Source organism: Protomyctophum parallelum, assembly GCF_964188405.1.
Source record: "Protomyctophum parallelum genome assembly, chromosome: 7".
NCBI lineage: Eukaryota > Metazoa > Chordata > Actinopteri > Myctophiformes > Myctophidae > Protomyctophum > Protomyctophum parallelum.
Window position 1 is genome coordinate 11,092,948 of NC_139705.1, and position 24,258 is coordinate 11,117,205.

Here is a 24,258-nt window from a genome sequence, read left to right on the forward strand (position 1 = left end):
ACATTTTAAGGGCTCTCAGGCGATGGCACATATACCCTCATCCATCTACACAAAACAAAACATGGCCGTCTGTGTTCATAAAAAGTTTATCACAAGCGTTCCTACTTCAAAGAGTGTTCTGAGATGCTCCTTTAAGAGTTGTATATTGTTGTGTCTCCAGGTTGCAGCGACCCATGACCACTCCCACAACGTGGAGGATAATGCCGTCGATACACACCAGAGGGCGCTAAACCTGCTGGACTTTGTGAACAACGTCACAATGGACATAAACGGTAAGATGAAGTAGACACCCGACTCAGCACAGTCCATATTCATTTAACAAAGGATTATTATTCAATTGTTGATTTAGTATCATTTGGTTTGAAATCATGGCCATAAAAAAGGCTGAGCTCAGAAAGCCACCTGCCAAAAAACAGTGAGTCATGTCAATAAAGTTAGCCTATCGATTGATTGAACTGTCCCCCCCTTCCACAGACATGCTATTGGCAGTCAACCGGTCGGGGGCGAATGAGACGGACGATGGGCAGGATGACGCAGAGAAGGAGAAGAAGCTGAGGGAGGTGGAGGCTATGTTGAGAGAGATGAAGTACAGGAGCTGTGTGGGTCAGAAGAAAATGGCCGACCGCGAGAAGACAGAGGCCGAGAAACGTGAGTGCACACTTAGATTATATTTGTATTATAGTCACTCATGCGGCATGCCAATGAAAACAAACGGTATTAACACCTCTATCTCCCATTCTCGGTCTTCCCTCTCGGTCCTCTGTCAGTGTTGGAGCGTGTGAACAAAGAGCTGGTCAACCGTCAGACGGACAACAATGACCAAGGCAAGAGCATCAGAGACAGACTGGCCCGGTTCCATTCAGAACTCATGGACCTCAGAGACGCCCTCAACGAAGCCGTCAACAACACAGCCAGAGCGGACGAGATCAACAACATGAACCAGAAAGCTCTGGAGGAAAGCCAGGTGAGAGAACGCCCCCCGAACGCATCCAGACTAACTCAAATTAGTCTTACATCTCATAGTGAGATGTAATAGTGAATAATAGTCAATAGTAATATTGACCATATTGTCAGGCGGACAAGTACAGACCTGTGGGGGACCCCGGTCAATACATTATGTGGGTTTTATGGTGGTGGTAGTGGTTACATAAAAGTTGTATTTTTTTTAATTCTTTCTCTATCGTCTCTCAGAGGAAGGTAGAGGAGTTGGAGTCCCAGCAGAAGGAGGTAGAGAGTGTGTTGATGATGACTGAGGATGATGTGGCACAAGTCAACGACATGCTAACCATGCTGCAAGACTCCAAGGAGGTCAGCTATCTATCTACACACGCACGCACACACACACACACACACACACACACACACACACACACACACACACACACACACACACACACACACACACACACATTTCATTAAAGTGCTACATTTATTGGAAATCACATTATGTTAAACTTTGCATTCTTCACTACCCCCTTCCTCCCCTCCACCTCCCTATCCCTTCTGTGCCTCTTTCATCTCCAGGACTACGAGAGGTTAGCGGCGCAGTTAGACGGAGCCAGGATGCCTTTGGGGCAGAAGGTTCAGACGTTTGCCCCGTCCGTGTCTAAGATTCCCCTGGTGGAGCAGGCAGAGGCACACGCAGAGCTTCTGGATTCACTGGCTAATAACCTCACTAGGTAAAAGACCTAGTTATGCCTGAATTATTGGTTGAGCATCATGCCACATGGGCTGTGTTTGGTGCTCGACACCGGCACGCAACTAAAACAAATATACATTGGGCTTTAGTCATTTGTATGGATGCGTCGATGTTAACATTCTTGGCTGATGCCGATGATTAGAATAACAATTTAGCCGATACTGATATTTGTTTATTTTGTTGTTACCTTTTTGTGCCAGGGAAACAAATACATCTTCATTATAAAATGACTGCAGCTTAGTAGACTGCAGATCACACCAACATAGCCAACGTAAAACAGATGCTTCCCAACAGAAAATAAATATCGCTACTGCCATCGGTGAATGTCAACTTTATTTGCCAATACTGATATTTTCTGGCACCGGCAAATATGGTCCGATACTAATATGTCATCCCTAGTTATTTGTTAGGTAGATAAGATAAGAGACTGTAACCTCCTCTTTGTGTTAGATGGTTAGATGAAAGCTGTAGATACAACACTATTTAACTGGTTGGTTAGTCAGTTAGTTTTGGTAGTTGTAGTCTTTGTTACTGTGAGGCTGTGCACATCATTAGGATAAAGACTGTTTAATGTGTTAGTGAATTTTAGTTCAGTTCATTATTTTCTTAATTTAATTTAATTTTCTGATTCTCAAACTTTTCTGGATCCGGGCCCAAAGTGTTCCCATCTGACCACTTAACACGTCTGCCTAAGTGCATTTTCAGAGCATGTTTATTTTCATGGTCAATCCATCGATTGTGTTCCAGCTTAGATCGATGGAACCAACGTAGTATAATGTAATATTATACTATCATTAAAATCATAGTGTTTGCCAATGATTTGGGGGCCCACTTGCAATATCCTCACAGCCCACCAGTGGGCTCTGGCCCACAGGTTAAGAAATACTGAGTGGGTGTTAAAATATGTGTTGATCTTCTGCGTTACAGCCTGATCGACGGCACCAATGAGGACGGTTTCATCGGCCGAGCCGTGAACGCGTCCAAGGCGTACACGAACATCATCGACGGCGTGCGAGAGGCCGAGGACGCTGCCAACACCGCCAACAAGGCTGCTATGGACGCACTGGAGGTACTGTCTGGATATATATATAGGCCTTGACTTATCATTATGAGTCGGCTTTATTGCACATGTATTGTTTCTGTTAGTTCCAAATACATATTTGACCATGTCCGTATGCCTGGTTGTGGGCTTAAATAGACACCTCTCCATTAAGGTGGGTGTTTGGGACCATTGGCTCGGTGTGTCTCTCTGTATTGTATTGTATTGTACTGTATTCAGCGTATGGTGTGTGTGTGTGTGTGTGTGTGTGTGTGTGTGTGTGTGTGTCTATACAGAATGTGAAGGGTCAGGATCTTGGTGAGATGGCCGAATCACTGAGAAACCACAGCGTGGAGCTGGCCCAAGAGGCTAAGAAACTACTGGACGATCTCAACACAGGTACGCACGCACGCACATACACACACACACACACACACACACACACACACACACACACACACTTGATCTGCTACACTGCTATTGTAGATCTGCTATTTTTGCTGCTTTTCAATTTGAATGCTGAAACGTTTTGGACGATATCCAACTAAAACCGTGGCTGTGTCCTCACTCACTCACTACTGTACTTTTTCTACAGTGAGTTGTATGTAGGAGTAAGCAGGGAGAGATCTGGGACACGGCCCTGGTGTGTGTAGTCCTTGTAATTGCAACGTGCGTTCTTTTGCAAGCTGAGCTTATACAGGAAGTTGAATGTGTTCTTGTGCGTGTTTCAGACCTGAAGCCTCAGGTGGAGGAAGCAGAGAAGCGTCTGGTTGAAGCTGTCGACAAGAAAACCCAACTGATGAATGACCTGGACGATTTGAAGACTAACCTCACCTTCAGCACAAGTACGCACGCACACACACACACACACACACACACACACACACACACACACACACACACACACACAGAGACACGCACGCACGCACGCATGCACACACACACACACACACACACACACACACACACACACACACACACACACACACACACACACACTCAAGATTGCACCCGGACTCTCACGCTAATGCTAAATTTAAAATCTCTCGTTTCGCTTGCCAGTGTCGCTTGCTGGAAACATCCGATCTACAAGCTCACAACGTGTTGTGATGCAGCAACGCATTGTGAGCTTGCAGACTACTGCCTACGAACATTTAGCACGACAAAATATAAAGCCCTCTAATTGTCTTTGTGACAGACACATACAGAAGGTGAGTGGTTGTGAGTTGACTGTAGCCGTTGTTTTCATGACAGACGTCAGCATGGAGATCGACCAGGCCAAGCGCGCGGCGGAGCAGGCGAACGCCACGGCCACCAAGGTCAACGAGGCCTTGGGTCCGATCAAGGAGCAGCTGGACCAATGGCAGCAGACCTACGGAGACGCGAACGCCACCAATGATGACATCAACAAGGCTCTGATGGAGGCCAACAAGACCGGTACAGAGAGAGAAATAACCTTTATTATCACATCACAGGTTTACAGGTGGAAAAGGAGAGAGTTAAATGCTTTTTCCGTGCTCGCTCCATCATTTTGTTGTTTTCTTTGTGAGAAGGGAGAGGATAGAGGATGGAAACAGGTCAATTAACCCATTCTGACCTGAGATCACATTCTAAAAATGTCTTCTACATCCTGACAGTTTTCTGAAAAAGCTACGTTTCTATGTCAGTCGTCCTTCGATTTTTCAAAAATAGCGGACCTACAAGCTCATAGCGCGTCACTCGGTGGCGCGCTATGAGCTTGTAGATCTGCTATTTTTCAATAGCTAAAGCATAGCATAATGCTAACACCAAAAGGGGTTTTAATCACAAAGATATAAACAGATAATACGTATGTGGTAGCAGGTATGAGTATCTGACTCTGTCTTTCTCTCTCTGTCTCTCTCTCTCTCTCTCAGTGAGCATGCTGGGTGACGTGATCCCAATGCTGATGAAGAAGCTGGATAAACTCCAGAACCACTCGGCCCAGATGCCCAACATCTCTGACAGCATCAACCGCATCCGGCAGCTCATAGAGCAGGCACGCAGGGCTGCCAGCAAGGTGCGCACACACACACACACACACACACACACACACACACACACACAGACACACAGACACACACATACAATGTCCAGATGTGCCACACACACATACACACTGAAGAGACAAACCAACTCATCTCTCCGCTCCTCCTCCTCCTCCTCCTCAGGTGAGCCTCCCGGTGAAGTTTAACGGCACCGCCGGCATCCAGGTGCGCACGCCCGGTAACCTGGCGGACCTGGCGGCCTACACAGCCCTCAAGTTCTACATCACTCTGCCGGAGGCCCCGCGGGCCAGACGGCAGGACAACGCCACCAGGCAGTTTGTCTTCTACCTGGGAAACAAGGACGTAAGCAGCGTCGGACGGCTTATATACTTCAATGTTTTGTTTTCAGTTTGTTTATTTAACCCATTTTTGACCTGGGAACGATTCTATAAATGTCTTCTAAATCCTGACAGTTTTCTGTTTCTATGTCGTTCTTCGACTTTTCAAAAATAGCAGACCTACAAGCTCGTAGCGCGCCACGTTAGCTTGTAGATCTGCTATTTTTCAATAGCTAAAGCGTAACATAATGCTAACACCAAAAAGGGGTTCCCGCCCCAAAATGGATTAAATTGCATTGATTTGTGATTTCATACAAATAAAAGTATAGGTAGTTTTTGTAGTTTTATCACAGTCATTGGTTTTCTGGTATTTGTAGTCCAGCAAGGAGTTCCTGGGCATGTCGTTGGAGGGGAAGCGGTTGCGTTGGTTCTTTAACATCGGAGGAGAAACGGCCGACGTCATGATGGAGGAAGACGTCATATCCAAGGAGGGGTTCAACAGTGTGATGCTTGAGAGGTCAGTCAGACACACACACGCGCACACACAGACATACACACACACACACACACACACACATACACAAACACACCGTACCCAATTTTGTCCGCTTGGCTGACTGTGTGTGTGTGTGTGTGTGTGTAGGATCCTCCAGTATGGACAGATGTCTATGTCCTCCAACGATGGGCAGAGAGTGACCAAGGCCAAGGTGGAGGCCGGAGGAGACAAGGGTCTACTCAACCTGTTGACCGACGACACAGTGTTCTACGTGGGAGGATACCCTGACACGTTCAAGGTATAAGCAGAGAGAGAGAGGGCTCTGTGTGTGAATGCCCTGCATTCAAATCAAACTGTTTTGGAGTTGAAAACTCATTATATATATATTTCAACCACAAATTCCATGGGCCCACATAATCGGCCGTTGATTCAATTTCAACGGAACAGCTCCGAAAACAAATTCTCAACGCTATGCTCAGATTTCTAGACTTAACCCATTTTGACCTGAGATCAGATTCTAAAAAATGTCTTATACATCCTGACAGTTTTCTGAAAAAGCTACGTTTCTACAGTATGTCAGTCGTTCTTTGATTTTTCAAAAATAGCAGACCTACAAGCTCGTAGCGCGCCACTCGGTGGCGCGCTATGAGCTTGTAGATCTGCTATTTTTCAATAGCGAAAGCATAACATAATGCTAGCACCAAAAGGGGTTCACGCCCCAAAATGGGTTTACTGTCAATTTACACTGTCTGGTGTAGCACAAGCTCAGTGACCTCGTGGTCTCCCCTGAGACTGGGAGATCGGGGCAGCTCAAATCCCGGCAGAGTCACATCAAAGGCTATAAATTGTACCCAATGGCTCCCTGCTCGGGTACACAGCATCATGTCCCTGTGACTATAGCCTCATAGGCTACTAGTGTAACACAAAATTCAGTTTTTGGGGTGGAACTTCCCCTTTTATGTCCGTATTTAACCCACCATAGTTCATAAAGCGATATCAAACATATCCCCCTCTGTGACATGGCATAGTTAGGAGGTGGTAATAACCATGCGTTCCTCCTCTTACAGCCTCCTGCAAAGCTCCGTCTGGAGAACTTTAAGGGCTGCATTGAGCTGCAGTCTCTGAACGAGGCCGTGCTCAGCCTGTACAACTTTGAGAAGATCTTCCAGCTCAACACCACCCAGGACAAGCCATGTGTCAGGTCAGTGGACTCAGGATGTCTCCTGGGCTCTCCGGGGTCGCAGGGGTGGTGGTGCTGATGGGTAGTAGGGTTGGGATCCAGAACTGGAGGAATCAGAGGAACCGGATCCAACATTGAGCAACCCGGAATTGGTTGCTCAAATGTTCCAGAACCGGTTTATCACACTGTCAAAAGCTAGTGTGTGACTTTCACGTCTGCTTATGCAATTATATTATATTATACCACTATAACTCTGAAAGGGTACAAATGGAACGGCTCCATTTGGTTCCGTCCATTTGTACACTCTCGAAGTTACAGACCTTAAGGGTCCATTTGGAACCCCCTCAAGAAACCCAGAGGGTGCCTGGCTGTACCTCACTTTAAGAACCAGTGAGATATATATATATATATATATATATATATATATATATATAGGAATACATAGGAATTGTTAAGGAACTGGACAATTAGAAAAAACATCCTAAAGCATCCCGACCCTATGGGTTGGTGGGGGGCAGTGCAGGGTTAAAAATACGGGAGAGAGATAATGGGCCACTAGTAAAGGACAAACTGCATGTTTATTTGCGTGAGTTAGTTTCCGTCTAATAAACACAATGTTGTCTATTGTTGCTGTTTATAATTGTCATGCCATGCAACCCAGGTTTGGTCTCAATCTGTCTTTACCAATTATGATCCTCTCCCATTGTCTCTCTCTCACTGTATGTAAACGGTCATGGTTGTCAAAGCAAATGCGCATCAGATAATGTTAATAACCGTGTGTGTGCGTGTGTGTTTGTCATCAGAGGGAAGCCTGGCTCCCCTCAGCCATGGCTGGACGACGGGTCATACTTCGATGGCAGTGGTTACGCTGAGGTGGTCTTCAAGGACGAAGGCAAGATCTCGCGCTTCGACCAGGACGTCAGACTGCTCTCTCAGGACGGAGTGCTGATCCTCCTGATGAGCGGGGTAATGAATAGCATGACCTTTTCCTTCGCTAGACCCCCCTCTGGTGACTCAATAGTTTCATGACCTTTTCCTTCGCTAGACCCCCTCTGGTGACTCAATAGTTTCATGACCTTTTCCTTCGCTAGACCCCCTCTGGTGACTCAATAGTTTCATGACCTTTTCCTTCGCTACACCCCTCTGGTGACTCAATAGTTTCATGACCTTTTCCTTCGCTAGACCCCCTCTGGTGACTCAATAGTTTCATGACCTTTTCCTTCGCTAGACCCCCTCTGGTGACTCAATAGATTCATGACCTTTTCCTTCGCTAGACCCCCTCTGGTGACTCAATAGTTTCATGACCTTTTCCTTCGCTAGACCCCCTCTGGTGACTCAATAGTTTCATGACCTTTTCCTTCACTAGACCCCCTCTGGTGACTCAATAGTTTCATGACCTTTTCCTTCGCTAGACCCCTCTGGTGACTCAATAGTTTCATGACCTTTTCCTTCGCTAGACCCCCTCTGGTGACTCAATAGTTTCATGACCTTTTCCTTCGCTAGACCCCCTCTGGTGACTCAATAGTTTCATGACCTTTTCCTTCGCTAGACCCCCTCTGGTGACTCAATAGTTTCATGACCTTTTCCTTCACTAGACCCCCTCTGGTGACTCAATAGTTTCATGACCTTTTCCTTCGCTAGACCCCTCTGGTGACTCAATAGTTTCATGACCTTTTCCTTCGCTAGACCCCCTCTGGTGACTCAATAGATTCATGACCTTTTCCTTCGCTAGACCCCCTCTGGTGACTCAATAGTTTCATGACCTTTTCCTTCGCTAGACCCCCTCTGGTGACTCAATAGATTCATGACCTTTTCCTTCGCTAGACCCCTCTGGTGACTCAATAGTTTCAATAGAATCATTGGTTCACATATTTAGTCTGATCCTTAATAGTCATTGATTTGCAATTCACCTTTTTTATGCATTGATTCATACATTTTCTTCATTCATGAGTGTCCCATTTCCAAATGCACTATTCTCTTATTCCTTCAGGAGGTTATTCAATGTACTGTTCTGATTAAATACTGTATCTACGTACATGTATACCAGCCTTCATGGACTGTTTCTTATCTCGCTCCCCTCAGAACCAGTACCTGTGTTTGGCTGTCATCCGCGGGAGAATGAAGGTCTTCTATGACTTGACAGGCAGTCTGGAGGAATTGGAGCCCAAAGACCCTGCTTCACCGTACCTCCGGATCAGTGACGGAGAATCCAAGTCGGTGAGTCAGATATGTGGAGATCTCTGATATCTGTCAGTCCTTGTCCCATGCCCTTATAAGGGCATATCCCCTTTTGTTCCCATATATGGGACCTGACTGATTTGGGGGGGTGTGCCTAATGCAATGACGAAACAGAGCATTTGAATACAGGATATACACAGTATGAGTATATAATATTTTATATTTAGTACTAGGGAAGATGTTCGGATCCCGTCAACATGACTTTGTGTCTGTGCGTTTCAGATGGAGATAATCATCGTGCGGTCCAAACGCACATTGGTGGTCCGGGCCAACAAGCACACTCTGTTCCTGAAAGACTTGGCTGCGGACATCCCTCTGTTCAGCGGCACCTACTACCTGGGTGGAGTCCCTGAGGACAAGATGCCCAGCAAGTGGGTGGTGGCACCGTCGCACGCACGCACGCACGCACGCACAAGCATGCACATGCACATGCACATGCACGCACACTTACACTTACTAACATTAACTCCTTCTCTCTGTCTGCAGTTTGAAGTCCAAGTTCACCAAGCAGGGTTCTGTGAAGGGCTGCTTCAGGAATGTCATGGCACGAAAGCAACACATTGACCTCAAGAGGATGAAGACCGCCGGAGTCAGCTTCGGATGTCCCAATGACCTACTGGTACGCACGCACGCACACACACACGCACACACACACACACACACGCACACACACACACACACCTCCTCCACAGTCCTATCAGTAAATATATATTTAACTTCTGCAAGTGAGAGTGTAAACATTCCTTGTGTGTGTGTGTGTGTGTGGTGCGTGTGTGTGTGTGTGTGGTGCGTGTGTGTGTGTGTGTGTGGTGCGTGCGCATGTCAGGTGGCCCGTGAGGCTCATTTCTCAGGTCAGAGCTATCTGGAACTGGCTGCCGTCGCGTCCAACCCAATCCCAAATCTCAGGGACAACTTCTACGCCGGCTTTGGATTCAGAACCGACCAGAAGGATGGCCTGATGTTCTACCACCAGGCACAGGTGAGATTGAGCCCCATATTTGAAAAGAATACATATTTAATAGCACTATTTAATAGTGACAATAGCTACAAGCGTTGTGTGAATTGTAGGACTGCTTTCATCAAATTTGTTTTGATTTTTATTATAATTATAATTTTTTAATCTTTTCGAGGTTATTTTATTATTATTTTTTTTGTTAATAACTTAAAATGTTAATTGTTAACACTCCGTTGAGCGGCCAAAACGGAGGTCTCCGTCCTATCAAATAGTTACGCTTAGCGCAACTATTAATCAAAAGACAGAACATTAATCATTTCATAACTGGCTGGGAGCATCGATTGAGCAACATTGGATGTCATTTCCGGTTGGGACGTCATCCAAAGTGGTCCCGCTCCATTTTAATGGATGGGATGAAAAATCTTAAAACATGAATAACTCTTGATCGAAATCAATGCTTCCAATTATAACCAAAGAGTATGTTTTTGACGGCCCATCGCGGTCCCGTCGCTCGTCGCGTTAGAAGTAATCAAACCTCCCGTTGTGAGGCGTTTTGGCTACATCTAGCTACTTCTAGCTACTTCCAAGATGGCGCGGAGCAACCTTGAAATAGGCTCTGAAGCTGCAAATCGCTGGGCGCCCTGATTTAATGGTTCCAATTACCCCCCGGGCGGTCAGAGTGTTAATACTCGTGCTTTGTGTCTCTCAGGATGGACTGTGTCAGGTGTTTCTGGATAACGGCCATGTTGTAGTGCGAGCCGGGAACAGTGAAATCAAAACACAAATGTCCTACAACGATGACAACAGTCACTACGTAGCTCTCTACAGCAACAGCAATGGGTGAGATTAATGTGCACAGTAACACTATTGTATTGTATTCAACACTGCAACATTATACATTATACTATCACACAATACAAAATGATTACACAATAATACTATAATGATGTATGTTCCAACATATGTCTGCCGTTAACTTTACATTATATTATAATGTTGATATTGTTGAAGGAATAGTTCAGGCCTAAATAAGCCATTTTTTGGGGGGGTGAACTATCCCCTTAACCCATTTTGGCCTTTTGTTATGCTTTAGCTATTGAAAAATAACAGATCTACAAGCTCGTAGTGCGCCACCGAGTGGCGCGCTACGAGCTTGTAGGTCTGCTATTTTTGAAAAATGGAAGAACCACTGACATAGAAACATAGCCTTTTCAGAAAACTGTCAGGATGTAGAAGACATTTTTAGAATCTGATCTCAGGTCAGAATGGGTTAAATGCATCCATGCATTCCTCATCATGTGTCGCATGTTGCCCGCCCCCACAGCATACGTCTGTATGTGGACGACATGCTGGAGAAGGCCAAGGACGGAGGCAGGGCAGGACCGGCCGCCCGCGCCGCGCCCGCCGGAGGAGTGGTCTTCCTGGGTGGGAGTTCAGACGCCGTCACCAGCAACCTCACTGGCTGCATCAGCAACCTCTTCATCAAGAGGTAATGCTGGAGAGAAGGATGGACGGGGAGAGAGGGAGGGAGGGAGGGATGTATCGGTTTAATCCCTCTATAGTTTGTAGTTGCACATGTGCTTTCTTTTTTCTATTTACATCAAATCTGTTTGTCAAAAATGGCAGATCTACAAGCTCACGATGCATTGTGTTGCGATGCGCTGTGAGCTTGTAGATCTGGTGAATGTTCCACCCCGAATAGGGATGCTGTGGTTTAAGTGGTTAAACGTCAAGTATACAATTATTTTCAATCTGTCCCATAATGGAAACATATATTCTTTCAAGTTTTCCTTGGGGCATACTGTATCTCAGGGCGAAAGATTGACATATTTCTGTGCCGTCCTATGGATATATACATGGATAGCTAGATAGAAACATCGATGTTATATCTATTTCTTACACCTCGATGTGTGTTGGTTGGTCCAGAGCGGCAGATGTTTCTCAGGAAGTGTGGAACCTGCTGAAATTCACAACGAACGTCAACGTTCCTCTGGACTGTCCCGAGGCCAAGAAACCTCAGCAGATCCAGGCCTCAGCTCCCAAACAGAAGAATAACAAGGTAAGTTAGAACACACAACGCCACGGTCTTTACATGACAAATCATTTAATTTAATACACGTGCACACACACACACACACACACACACACACACACACACACACACACACACACGCCACCTGCTATTTATCCCCACAAGAACCCTAAAACTAAAATACCACACCATCTCATACATTCTCTCTCTCCCCCTCCCCCTCCCCCTCCTACCATCCTTACAGGGAAAGCACAAAAAGCCAACCGGTCCCCGTAGTCGTAATACCAGGGCGTCGTGCCAGGGGGAACTGTCTGCACAGGAGATTGGAGCCTCACATTTCAGTGGATCTACAAACACTTACCAGAGATATGACACACTGCCCACTGTATTCAGCACCATGTGAGTACCCGTGGAATACAGAAACTCGGGTGCCGGGAAGATATGGCCACTTTTACTTTTACGGGAACCCATTTTGGTGTCGGCATCATGTCATGCTTTAGCTATTGAAAAATAGCAGACCTACAAGCTCGTATCGCGCCACTCGGTGGCGCGATACGAGCTTGTAGGTCTGCTATTTTTGAAAAATCGAAGACACTTTTAGAATCTGATCTCAGGTCAGAATGGGTTAATAATGAAACTGTCAGGATGTAATAGACATTTTTAGAATCTGATCTCAGGTCAGAATGGGTTATATACCCCCCCCCCCCCCCCCCCCCCCCCTTCCGTTCCGGACAAAAAACGGGAGACATATTTTTTCTTGCTTACCTCGCTATCGTTACGATAAGATGGCGGAATAATCCCTGGCTTCATATTTTGAACGAGAGGCATGTTGAAGTCAGAAAGAAGAGCTTAGTATATCCATCTGGTCAAAACAATGAAGAGCTCCTCCGCACGGCAAGCCTTTCTTTGTGAGCGGTAAACAGGGAAGTGAACGACAACGTGCATGCGCGAAGAGCAAGAAGTATGGTGCAGAAGGAGAGGCCAAAAATAAAATCTGAATATTTGTCACTGAAAATGCGCTAGGACGTGTATTCACGTCCTTTGGATCCGTCCTTTGGATTAGTTATGGCGTTCCCACACGTCGTACGGTACTCTGAATGGGTTAATGCAGATATATTACTAGGTCTGCCGTTGAGAACATACAACAGCACGATGAATATACAATATAGCAAATATCAAGTAATTATATTAGTTCATTGTAGGTTTAATACGTTTTTTTTGTTTAACTGAAGAAAAGAAAAGCATGACCTAGAAAGCATTCCCAGACAAAACCTCTCCTACATAGAGGGTTGGATGGACAAGTCATCAAGGGGCAAACACTGAGCATTCTCTCTCTCTCTCTCTAGGCCTCATATCTCCATGTCTCTGAGGATCAACTCCTCTGACGGTCTGGTGCTTCACGTGGGCCAGCCCGGGGACGGAGCCACCATGTCCCTGACGGTGTCCGAGGGACACCTGCTGCTGCTGGTGGACGGAGGGAAGAGGAAGGTCAGCCTGCGCAGCCGCAGGACGTACAACGACGACCTGTGGCACACGGTGAGCGAGGGCCCAGGGGTTCATGTGGTCAGGGTGACATGATGGTTTGTCTTATCGCCCAGTTTGTAATAACACGTTTGATATTGAACACATTCTGACCTGAGATCAGATTCTAAAAATGTCTATTACATCCTGACAGTTTCATTATTAACCCATTCTGACCTGAGATCAGATTCTAAAAGTGTCTTCGATTTTTCAAAAATAGCCGACCTACAAGCTCGTATCGCGCCACTCGGTGGCGCGATACGAGCTTGTAGATCTGCTATTTTTCAATAGCTAAAGCATAACATGATGCAGACACCAAAATGGGTGCCCGGTCAGAATGGGTTAACACATTTAGCAATCAGCCGAGATGTTTTCACTTCATTGCTTTTATCCAGAGAGCAACTGAAACTAAATGAGCAAGTTAACCACTTTATAAGAACCCTTTTACAAGCTCTCAGCCCGTCGCGGTGCATACAGCATAGGGACGCTAGGGTTTATGTGGTTAAGGTTCGATCAACTGCAGGCTACCAGTCCATTGGACCAGTTTAGACTGTGCTGCATAACACCCCGTCTCCTCTGCAATGCGTCGTGCTCTTTGTCTTATATAATATTGCCCGATTCTGGCTAAAATACCTAGATCTAGATACATCTAACTGTTGTCTAACTATTAATCGTCTCTCTCTCCTTCAGGTGTTTGTGAAGCGTGAGGGAGACCGGGTCAGTCTGATAGTGGACGGGATCAACAGCCAGTCTAAGAGGGCACCGGGAGGAGACAAGATGCGCCTCGCTGGACCACTGTATGTGGGAGGACTGCCACACACACTCATGGTAATATTTCAGAATTATTATTAGTTATATTTCACCTGTTTTGAAACGGGGATACTTAGTGGCAATCATACTTTTTGCAGCACGAAACACAGTAAGAATATATGATGATAATTTAACTCGGGAGTGTACAAATGTAACCAAATTGCACACTCTCTGAGTTACAAATGGATAAATTAACACTGGATTGTACTGTGTAGAATCAAATCTAGAATTGTACCTCACCACAGAATATATACTGTATATACACTACAGGCTTATTGGCACATATTCCACTTGCTTAGGCCCAGAATCTTGTGTACTGGATTCAAATATTCTTTCTCTCCGTTGTCCCTCCAGAGCCCAGGGTTCGGTGGGTTCGTGGGTTGTGTCAGAGACCTTGATCTGAACGAAGCCCCTGCAGGAAGCCCCTCCCACAGCCAGGGGGCAGTGCCCTGCTTCCAGAACCCTCTGCAGCCAGGAGCGTACTTCTCCAGCCAGGGGGGACACGTCACTATCGGTATATAGTATATACACATCACTGTGGACTCTGTGATAGCTGTCCAGTGTCCTCCTCTCTTCTACATACACATCACTGTGGACTCTGTGATAGCTGTCCAGTGTCCTCCTCTCTTCTACATACACATCACTGTGGACTCTGTGATAGCTGTCCAGTGTCCTCCTCTCTTCTAAATACACATCTTTGTACCATAGCTTTCTTTCTGCAAATGTTCTGGATGTACACTATAACATCCTCAACTTGTGGGCTGTAGGGCCCACTGGTTGGCCAATTAAGCCGTTTAGGCCTGACGTCGAAATAAATAAATAAAAATTATTTTTAAAATGTATTTTTTTTAAATGAAAAACCACATCAGTGGTTCTCAATATTTCATGTCAAGGACCCCAAAAATGATATGTAATTGGCCGCCGACCCCCATCTGAAAATATGTTGTTCCAGCCCAGGGACCTCCCCAGAAGAAAGGATTTCTGAAACTCTGAAAGTATATTCAAAGATTTGAGGCACATTTTCACGATTTTTCAAAAATAGACCTACACGAGCTTGTAGATCTGCTATTTTTCAATAGCTAAAGTATAACATAAGGCCTAATGCTTAAAACACCGAAAGGGGTTCCTGCCCAAAATGGGTTAAGGTTGGGTTAAATGGGTTAAACTAGCCTTCTTTGTGATACTGATCAAAAGTATACTACGTATATTAGTTCCATTGCTCCAAGGATGGAACACAATCGCTTGTTTCATCATTAAAATAAACGTGGCCCACCCATGTGACCACTTAACACGACAGCCGTATGCCGTGGTTATTAGCGAGCTAATGGCGCATTATGTAGATTCGCTATTTTTGACGCCAAGTGACGGAAAACGGAAAATAATATTAAGCGTTCTCTCCCAATCCCGCCTCACTCCAGATGAGTCCTTGGTTCTCGGCCGGGATATCGAGATCAATTTAGAGATTCGGCCCATCTCGGACTCCGGGCTCCTGCTGCATGCTGGGACATCATCTGACCAGCACCTCACTGTAGTCCTCAACCAGGGACAGGTATGACCTTTAAAACCTGATATAATCATGACTCAACGTTAACAGAAGAAGGAATTGTCTTGATACAAGTGTAGTTATTGGACCATGGTCTTTACAGAGGACCATTTTAATTGAAGATTGTGTCCAACAGTTATTAGTACTAGTTAGAATGAATCATTTGATTTCTAACCGTTCTGTTAGTACTGTATATTTGTATGTCATTAAATTGAAAAGGGAGGACCCCAATGTATTAGTGCTTTTCTGGGTTTATCCTCTTAGCAGACCTTGTATTGAACTGTGCTTTCCTCAAACGGTTAATATATTTTTCAATCAGTCAATCATCTCCTGAACTTAACGTGTGTGTGTGTGTGTGTGTGTGTGTGTGTAGGTAATGGTGTCAGTGAACAGTGGTAGTGGTGAGTTCTCTACCTCCTTCACTCCTGAGGAGTCTCTGTGTAATGGACGCTGGCACACTGTTACTGGTGAGTTGTGGAGACGTGCAGCATTGCATGTAAACTATTGCTCGATCAACAGCCAATTAACCAAATTCAGTTTTAGTAAGTGTGTAGTAGTAGTGATGTATAATATTGTCCTTTCTAAAGTGCAATGTGCAACGGTGCAACCTCACCAAAATATTAATGCGTATCTATGTTCCTTGTCTGTATAGTGGTGAAAAAGAGCAACATTCTTCAGCTCCATGTCGATGCAGCCAGTGAACACAGCGTTGGCCCCAAACAGAGTCGCTCTGCTGGAGCCAAGGCCAAAGAGACTGTCTACCTGGGTGGAGTACCTGGTGAGTACATAATATTTAAGCAGAGTGCGTTGATTGTATATGAATGCATTCACACAAAATCAATATGAAGTTTTTGAACCCCTCTCTAATGTGCCGTTTCTCTGTTGTCCCACTAGATGGCGTAGTTGTTCCTGATCTGCCTGTTGACCTGCCATCATTCCACGGGTGTGTCCGCAAAGCATCTCTCAACCAGAGACCTGTCATGCTGTCCAAACCACTGACTGTCCATGGTGCTGTCGGGACACAAGGCTGTCCCAGCATGTAAACATTTCATTCAGCAGCACGAGCAGGACTGTCCACACACGTGAAACACTGATGCATATTGCATAATGCGGTGTACACAGACAGACATGACATAGAAAACATGCAGTCACACACAAACATGCACTGATGTACTGCCATTTAAACACACATAGATATTTGACACAAAGACAATGTCGCACACGCTGTGCTACAGTGCCACACTTAAAAGACTCACAGGTACCCATCAAAATACACTCCTATTCAACGTGCCCTGTACCCCAGCGTTTCCCAAAACGTTATCATGCCAAGGAGAGCGCCTGGCTGCTTCCCCCAATGCAAAGTGGCTTTAAACAACAGACTGTAGCTGATCTACAAGCTCATAATGCATCGCATCATGACACATTGTGAGCTTGTAGATTGATTTTGAGTCTTTTTTAAATGTAAAGAAACGTGTCCAACTGAGCTCTACCCTACGAATGATAGTTGTTCTTACACACTGTCCACAGAGACATACACAAAAACTCTTGTCCTCACAGTCCCTTCCAACTCCAACTCTGTGTAAAGAAATCCATGGTGGTGGGTGTCTTATGTTGCTGTAGCTAATTTAAGAAATATGTATATTTATTTTCTATATTGCAGAAACAAATGTATATTTTTTATTTTCCTGTCTGTCTTCACAATATTCCAGGTTTCGTTTGTGGTAAACAATGATAAAGTTGCGTGACGATCTTGAGAACTTCTACTGAGTCGGTACACTGTGAAAAGCGTGAATGTGGAGCTCTCTTTAATGCTTTTAATACAACAGGTGTGTGAGTTATTACAATTGAGGCATTTAGCAGAACCACTTACAAAGTGCAAGATCAGATTAAATGGCATGTAAATAAGAAAAACATTGTTGTGAGTAGGTACATTAATTGGTGTTATCAGTTGGGCAACTGCCAACACAAAAGTCAAGTTAAAAACAAAATGACACATAGTTGGCACTTGGCTTTAAAAGTCAATTTGGTCATAATTATTCACAAACATTGCAACAACATATAGAATTTAAGGGAATGCATATTATGCATTTCCTAAATTCCTAATATCTCCACATAAAAAGTACGCTCCACCACCGTTTACTGAAATGGAATGGAATGTATTATCAATGAAGAATTCTAGTATTTTTCAATACTTTTTGGAGATGCTAGGCTTTTTTTGTGTTTGAGTAGAATTTGTCAGAGGCACTGTCTGTGACACAAACTGGTAATGCCTAATTTTAAGGTTAGCCTTATCATAATCTCTAAAAACATGCTTTTTATCTACAAAGTCCGGCCCCTTCACTGTCACAGACCCACCTAGTTTCCAAACAAGATCTGAACACACTATGAAATTATATAGAATTGCACATTTTATATATTTTGGTATAATGGATGTATATATGAGGGGTTTAAAATCCCAAACAATAGTTGTATCGACAATAAACTGTTATATAAACAGATGTTAAGAGCTTTTCTTTGTGTTGGTTTACCAATAGCAAGGATGCTGAGACACAAACATGGTGGGAAAGCAGTTTTGCTTAAAGCTAGGTTTTCATTAAAACAAGAAACTCAAACCCCTTCTTCTGATTGGTTTGTTTTAATCTGTTTTAGCCCTCCTAAAATATTTGTTCCTTTATTTGTATCCACTTTCCTCCAGTGCTGAGGTAAGAGAGGATTGTAGTAATGGAGGTGTAAATGACTTGTTCGACTAAAAGTTGAGTTAAGTGAAATTAGTACATCTAGAAATCCTGTTTCTGATCCATCTAAATCCACAAATGATTAGCTTATGGCACATTTTAAACATGATTTGTTAGCCCAATGGAAATGTATCACAACATGTCTCATGTCTGTATCGGGGATCACAGGGTCCAGGGTGAAGCCTGTATTAAAGAACATGTTCACTTAAAGCTGCAATCCATAACATTCATGTCTTACCTGAGATTCAAACTCTTGTCCCCCATGCAAGCGCTGATACAATAGAGCTCGAATACCTTGTCAGGCCCTCAACAGTATCTAAATGTAGCAGGTGGACCACCTCCAGCGATCAGTTGTGTTTTACACGCATATTGCATTCTCTACCATACAGATTGGTTAAAATAACTTTAGGGGATGGAATGGAGCTTCCAATATTTCACAGTAAAAACAAATAAGCTGTCCTGTCCACACACCCTGTCCCCCAACCCCTTTGTGTTGTAAAGTGTATTTTAAATAAAGATTTTTCGTATAAATTTGTCTGATGGTTATTATAAACATGAAAATAGCTCCACACATGCATCACCCCTTTCTGCACTGACACTTAGTCTTCTGGCCTTTATTAAGACAAGAGCAATGTGTTATCATACATTAAAACTGAAATAAATACAAATATTTTATTTTGTTTGCAAATGTTTTTAATCAAGATTAAATCACTCAAAAAGGCAGAAAGTGCCCCGTATTAGCAATTCTGTCTTTTCAGACTAAAGCAGTCTGTATTATAGTATGACAAAGATCACAATGTTAAGTAAAACAGCAAGACAACACCTAAAGAAACCCATGTTAGACCCTCTCAGATTCCTCAAAGTACTCTCTCCTTGGCACTTATATTTTGAAGGCAAGAAGAAAAACAAAGATTTTTTTTTAATATAAATCAAATAAATGCCTTGTCTTTAGGCAGCCACATGTTGGTTGTGGGTTTTTATCAGTGTACTATCAGCAGGCTGTTTGAATGTTTGCAGCGTTGTCTGTCCTAAGAACAACATGGCTGGGTGGCATACACTTGCAGCCTAAGTATCTTATAGAGTTTGGTAGCAAGTAGCAACATGGCATCCATTAGTGAAATCTGGTCAAACTTAATATACAGAGGGCAATACTCTCTATGGCAAAGAGAAGGTTAAGAAGAGAGAAGAGGAAGCAGTGAGAGAGCCCATTGAGACAGGAGGGGTCAGTTCTAATCCAGACTCATGTCCTCATCATCCTTCTCCTTAGAAGCTCCTCCCTTACTGTTCTCCATGGCTTTGGCAAATGCCTCCACATCTGATAAAGATGGAGAGAGGAACAGGAGTTAATCGGTGTTAAAGCCATTTTAGTTGTAATGGTTATGGCTATGCAGTAGATGTCTCGGTCTTACCTCCTTTGTTAGCAGCCTCCACGGCCTCTGGTGGAAGACCAAACTGATTCATCAGAGGACCCAACTGGCCTGAAGCCAATGCGCTGCTGAACATACTCATGGACTGATGGAGGGAGAAAGGGACAAGTTATTAAGGACATTAGTGGTAATAATGGAGACTTGAAAGTTGTTTGAATACAGTGCTTGCTGGTGCCGTGTGTGTGGTGTGTCCTGTTGGAACTGTGGTGCGAGTTACCTGTTGGAACTGTGGTGAGGACAGTGTGTTGTGTATCTCTTCAGGGTTCTGTGGTAGAGACTCTCCTGATGGAAGGAACGGCAGCAGTCTCTGTTGCACCTCAGCATTACACAGAATAGGAGCCATCATCTCTGGAGTACACACACTGGACAGGTCCACTGGAACACACACACACGATCAGTTATTTGAGATTAAATAAAGATTACATAAAGAAGTCCTCATTCCATTGGCTTCCTTCTGAGCCGTCCTTCTGCCCATTTCCTTCACTATCTCCCCTCCTCCCATCTACTTTCCTTTCTCTCCCTCTCATGTCCTCTGAGCAGTAGCAGAGATGACCAACAACTCCATGATAATAATCCCTCTTATTCCATTCCTTCCACCACCCTCCTTACCTTGGCTCTCACCTCCTGATCCGGCTGCTACACCAGCAGCAGCAGCTGCAACAGCAGGCACGTTCATGGTGGCCAGTATGCTCTGCAGGTCACTGAGCTGGATAGGCTGGTTGGGGGTAGGGCTTCCCACAGAAGCAGGGGTCAGCGGAGTCTGGGCAGAGACTGGCAAGAAGAAAAAAAATACAGAGTCATTTCACTTAATTTAAGAGGGAAATGTCAAGCTTTATGCTTGGTTGAACGGCGCTTCCGTCCCCATACCAGGTGTAGAGGGAGCGACTGCAGTAGGGGAGGTGGTAGAGGCAGCAGAAGCAGCAGGGGTCACTGGGGTGGTGGGGGCCGGGGTGGAGCTCAGCCGGGGAGCTCCACCCGAGGACGGAGTGACGGCGGCTGACTGACTGCGAGAGCTAGAGGAGAGAAGACAAGGGATATGGGGCGGGGTATAGTTTACACTCATAATGTGTGTGTGTGTGTGTGTGTGTGTGTGTGTGTGTGTGTGTGTAATAGTCTAGGAAAGAATAGTACATTGCATTGCCATGGTCCCAATCGCTCTACAAGATCAAGACACGTTGTTGAGCAGCCAGCCGCTGAACAGAGCTGTGATATAGATGTAGTGATATATTGTGTGTGTGTGTACCTGGATGAGGAGCTGCTGGTAGCTGGTCCTCCGCTACCCAGCAGACTAGCCAGGCCTGGCCCTGCTAGAGCGCCGAGACCTCCTGAATAGACATGTTCGTAAACATCAGATCGACAAAAGGTTCATAGTACTTAATAAATATAAATGGTGGACAAGCCTACATGTTAACTGTAATGTCATGTACAATTGAGTGAAATCACATTTTCTCCATCTTGTTGCAGTTTATTTCTGCATGCAGTGCACACAGGTGCAGCTACTCACCCAATCCACCGAGCCCCGACGGTCCAATCAGCTGCATCAGCTGATTGTGGCTCATATTTCCCAGCAGGCTTTGCAGGCCCCCCTCCCCGCCGAGGGCAGAGAGCTCATGAGCGCCGCTGCCCCCGCTCCCTGGAGCCCCGGGTATGGGAGGGTTGTTGAGGTATTCGTTCACCTTACGGCAGTGCTCCTCGTCCTTGTCCGTTTTGGGCTCCTAGGTTCACAGAAACACGGATCGACACGTCGCAAACAACCGACGAGAAACGCTAGATTCTAACTTTCCCATTTGCCTTCTCTCGTCTTACCTGCATCCAGAAGAAGAGTCTTTTGGAGCCTGCTTTGAACTTGAGAACAAAGACCCGTCCCGTAGTGCACTGGTTCACCTTCTTAAACTCACAGTCGTCGGGGAAGATGATCAGATCCTGGACAACACAAGTAGGGACAACTAAGTATTTAAATTAAACCGTTTCCAATTTCCATTGACTACAACACAATGTATGATCTTTCAAAGAATATACAGTAATAATGCAAAAAGGTGTGTACGATAAGCTGCAATATACACACTATAGCTTTTTGTACAATTTGTGTTTAAAACCTCTGTATACCAAATAGCATATAAACACAACTAAGCGTTTGTGTTTATTTCCTTAAACATGTCAGTACTCACATCGTCCACATTGCCAGTGGTCCTGTCCTTCCAGCAGAAGTGAATGAGGGAGTCGTCCGACTGCTGGATGTAGACGGTGCCCTTGCGTTTGTCGGGGTTCACCGTGCTTCCTTTCAGGGTCATTTTACCAGCACGGAACTCCACCAGGTACTTACTGGAGGTTCCCCTGGACCCCGACACCAAGCTAGGGAAGAGAGCGCCTGACGACATCGTTGGATCTCGGCACTGACAGGGAGGCACGAACACTAACGGGACAGAGGGAAAGATCTTGTTTATACAAAACAAACTGTGGTGGAAAGTTTATTTATTTATTTTACTATAGTTAAGTATTTCCCATTTCAATACATTTACTCCACTACTAGAAATTATCTTTTGGTTTAGACCAATGTATATAATATATATTGTTATATAGAACAATAATCACAGCAGTGACAGCACCGTTGTAAAACATAAGACACAGACCAAAAGGCAAAACTGTCAGTATGATAGCAAAACAAGGCCCAGCTGTAATTAACTTTAAACAGTAGCGACATTACTGAGTAGTTGCAGGCTAACCAGTTAAAACACAATGCTCTACAGTCGGTAGATTGACAAGCTAACGTTAGCCCATGACTTGGCTAAACTGACAACTAACAAAGGACGAAACTCGTTTACTTGATCACGCTGGAAAATAACAGCATCGTCGTTAAATAACTGTGTACAATCATGTACTTCAAGCCATTTTCTGTATAATTAAGCAACAAGTTTATTTGGAGCAAATACCTGAAGTTTTGGTTGCGAAGTGACAAAGTTCTTTCGACGCTGGCTGAAAAAGTAAGCAGCTAAATACTAGAAGTAACTTCCGCGTTGCAAATCCTTCTTCGTTGGTGGTTATTTTTCGGGTCTCAATCTTTCCCAGAGCTTTCGCCCAGGTGGGCGTGGTTTTGAGGAAGCTGAATTTTGAAGCTTGGAATTAATTGCTTTTTCTCTCCTGAAAACTTCTAAAAGCTGGGTTCTGGATAGCTTGAGTTACGACATTGAGGAGGCAGAAAACAGCCTGGTTGTTCATGTACTCATTCCATAAACTTCCGATAGGGGAGAAGAGCCTGGCCCTATGAAGTGAAGTATGCTCTGTCTTACTCTTTGGCTCTAGTCTAACCGTACTTGAATTAAATTATATATATTTTTAAATTAAGGCAGCAGTGCCTTTATCCAAAGCGCATTACATTCACCCATTCACACACACACACACACACACACACACACACACACACACACACACACACACACACACACACACACACACAAACTGGAGTTAACTGTTAACAGTTAACACAGTCAACACATGTTATGTCATGCCTCAATACTAACATTGCAAATTTGAGATTGGGAAAAACTTTTCTTTCTTGTTTCTAACTTCTTAGTTGGGACAGCAGTGAATCTTCACTAATAACTTGTATCCTAACTAATGTACTTGTGTCCCTTAAGTTCCCACAGATCACAATATCCACTGTTTTCAAAACAAAACGGCACCTTCTTAAACGGGCACAGCTACAGTACTCACCATTAGACACATCTGCTCCAACCCAGATTTGGGGGCCAGGACAAGACCTATGTCTCTCATGTCTGTCTAGGTCTAGGACAATGTATTGAACCATTCCAGGGCAGATCGATAAAACCCCATCAGAATCAGGTTGCAAAATAGGTAATACAAATGGAAAGGCTGATATCTCCACCTGACAGAAACACAGGTGTTTACACACAACATGCCTTTTTTACATGTCTGAGGTTAATTCCTTTAAAAAGGTGTATACACGTTTGATGTTTACAACCATAAACACAGTATTGAACTAGAAAAAGTGCCCTTCTGGGCACAGGTCTCCACCAGGAGGATAGGAGAGAGAGAGAGTGTGTGTGTGTGTGTGTGTGTGTGTGTGTGTGAGACGCAACTTGGCATGTTGTAGCGCCACCATGAGGCTGATTTGAAAACTGTCAAGTGGCATTTCTTCCTCAGCCTATAGACCGATTCCGTAGCGGGTCTCATGGGACGTAGCTGCGGGGGTAAAACCCTCACCAGGCGCACCTCTTCCTC

The 24,258-nt window shown here is 44.6% G+C and overlaps 2 protein-coding genes across 3 annotated transcripts in view; one reads left to right on the forward strand and one right to left on the reverse strand.

The window, feature by feature from the left end:
• The window catches only part of lama5 (laminin, alpha 5), a 94,375-nt gene extending 75,309 nt beyond the window's left edge, over window positions 1-19,066 (forward strand). For both annotated transcript variants that reach the window (XM_083769361.1, XM_083769362.1), the window contains exons 51-80: window positions 161-272; window positions 475-648; window positions 768-964; window positions 1,192-1,308; window positions 1,525-1,679; window positions 2,627-2,768; window positions 3,035-3,137; window positions 3,470-3,583; window positions 3,993-4,175; window positions 4,634-4,776; window positions 4,928-5,107; window positions 5,460-5,599; window positions 5,726-5,876; window positions 6,646-6,779; window positions 7,562-7,724; window positions 8,841-8,975; window positions 9,219-9,367; window positions 9,483-9,615; window positions 9,823-9,975; window positions 10,661-10,791; window positions 11,276-11,440; window positions 11,878-12,010; window positions 12,228-12,382; window positions 13,330-13,519; window positions 14,195-14,332; window positions 14,669-14,828; window positions 15,733-15,863; window positions 16,231-16,324; window positions 16,510-16,635; window positions 16,752-19,066. In XM_083769361.1, the coding sequence (XP_083625487.1) occupies window positions 161-272; window positions 475-648; window positions 768-964; window positions 1,192-1,308; window positions 1,525-1,679; window positions 2,627-2,768; window positions 3,035-3,137; window positions 3,470-3,583; window positions 3,993-4,175; window positions 4,634-4,776; window positions 4,928-5,107; window positions 5,460-5,599; window positions 5,726-5,876; window positions 6,646-6,779; window positions 7,562-7,724; window positions 8,841-8,975; window positions 9,219-9,367; window positions 9,483-9,615; window positions 9,823-9,975; window positions 10,661-10,791; window positions 11,276-11,440; window positions 11,878-12,010; window positions 12,228-12,382; window positions 13,330-13,519; window positions 14,195-14,332; window positions 14,669-14,828; window positions 15,733-15,863; window positions 16,231-16,324; window positions 16,510-16,635; window positions 16,752-16,900 (4,350 nt within the window). In that variant the 3' untranslated portion in view covers window positions 16,901-19,066. The remainder of the gene's footprint in view (window positions 1-160; window positions 273-474; window positions 649-767; window positions 965-1,191; window positions 1,309-1,524; window positions 1,680-2,626; window positions 2,769-3,034; window positions 3,138-3,469; window positions 3,584-3,992; window positions 4,176-4,633; window positions 4,777-4,927; window positions 5,108-5,459; window positions 5,600-5,725; window positions 5,877-6,645; window positions 6,780-7,561; window positions 7,725-8,840; window positions 8,976-9,218; window positions 9,368-9,482; window positions 9,616-9,822; window positions 9,976-10,660; window positions 10,792-11,275; window positions 11,441-11,877; window positions 12,011-12,227; window positions 12,383-13,329; window positions 13,520-14,194; window positions 14,333-14,668; window positions 14,829-15,732; window positions 15,864-16,230; window positions 16,325-16,509; window positions 16,636-16,751) is intronic.
• A 207-nt stretch (window positions 19,067-19,273) lies between these two features.
• On the reverse strand, window positions 19,274-23,044 carry LOC310861200 (proteasomal ubiquitin receptor ADRM1-B-like). Its single transcript, XM_083768549.1, has 10 exons — window positions 22,950-23,044; window positions 22,188-22,432; window positions 21,826-21,942; window positions 21,524-21,734; window positions 21,263-21,344; window positions 20,887-21,032; window positions 20,629-20,790; window positions 20,237-20,394; window positions 20,002-20,104; window positions 19,274-19,907 (listed from the first exon to the last, which is right to left on the reverse strand). The coding sequence occupies exons 2-10, from the start codon at window positions 22,395-22,397 to the stop codon at window positions 19,822-19,824; spliced, it is 1,275 nt and encodes a 424-aa protein (XP_083624675.1). The 5' UTR covers window positions 22,398-22,432; window positions 22,950-23,044; the 3' UTR covers window positions 19,274-19,821.
• Window positions 23,045-24,258: the final 1,214 nt, after the last annotated feature.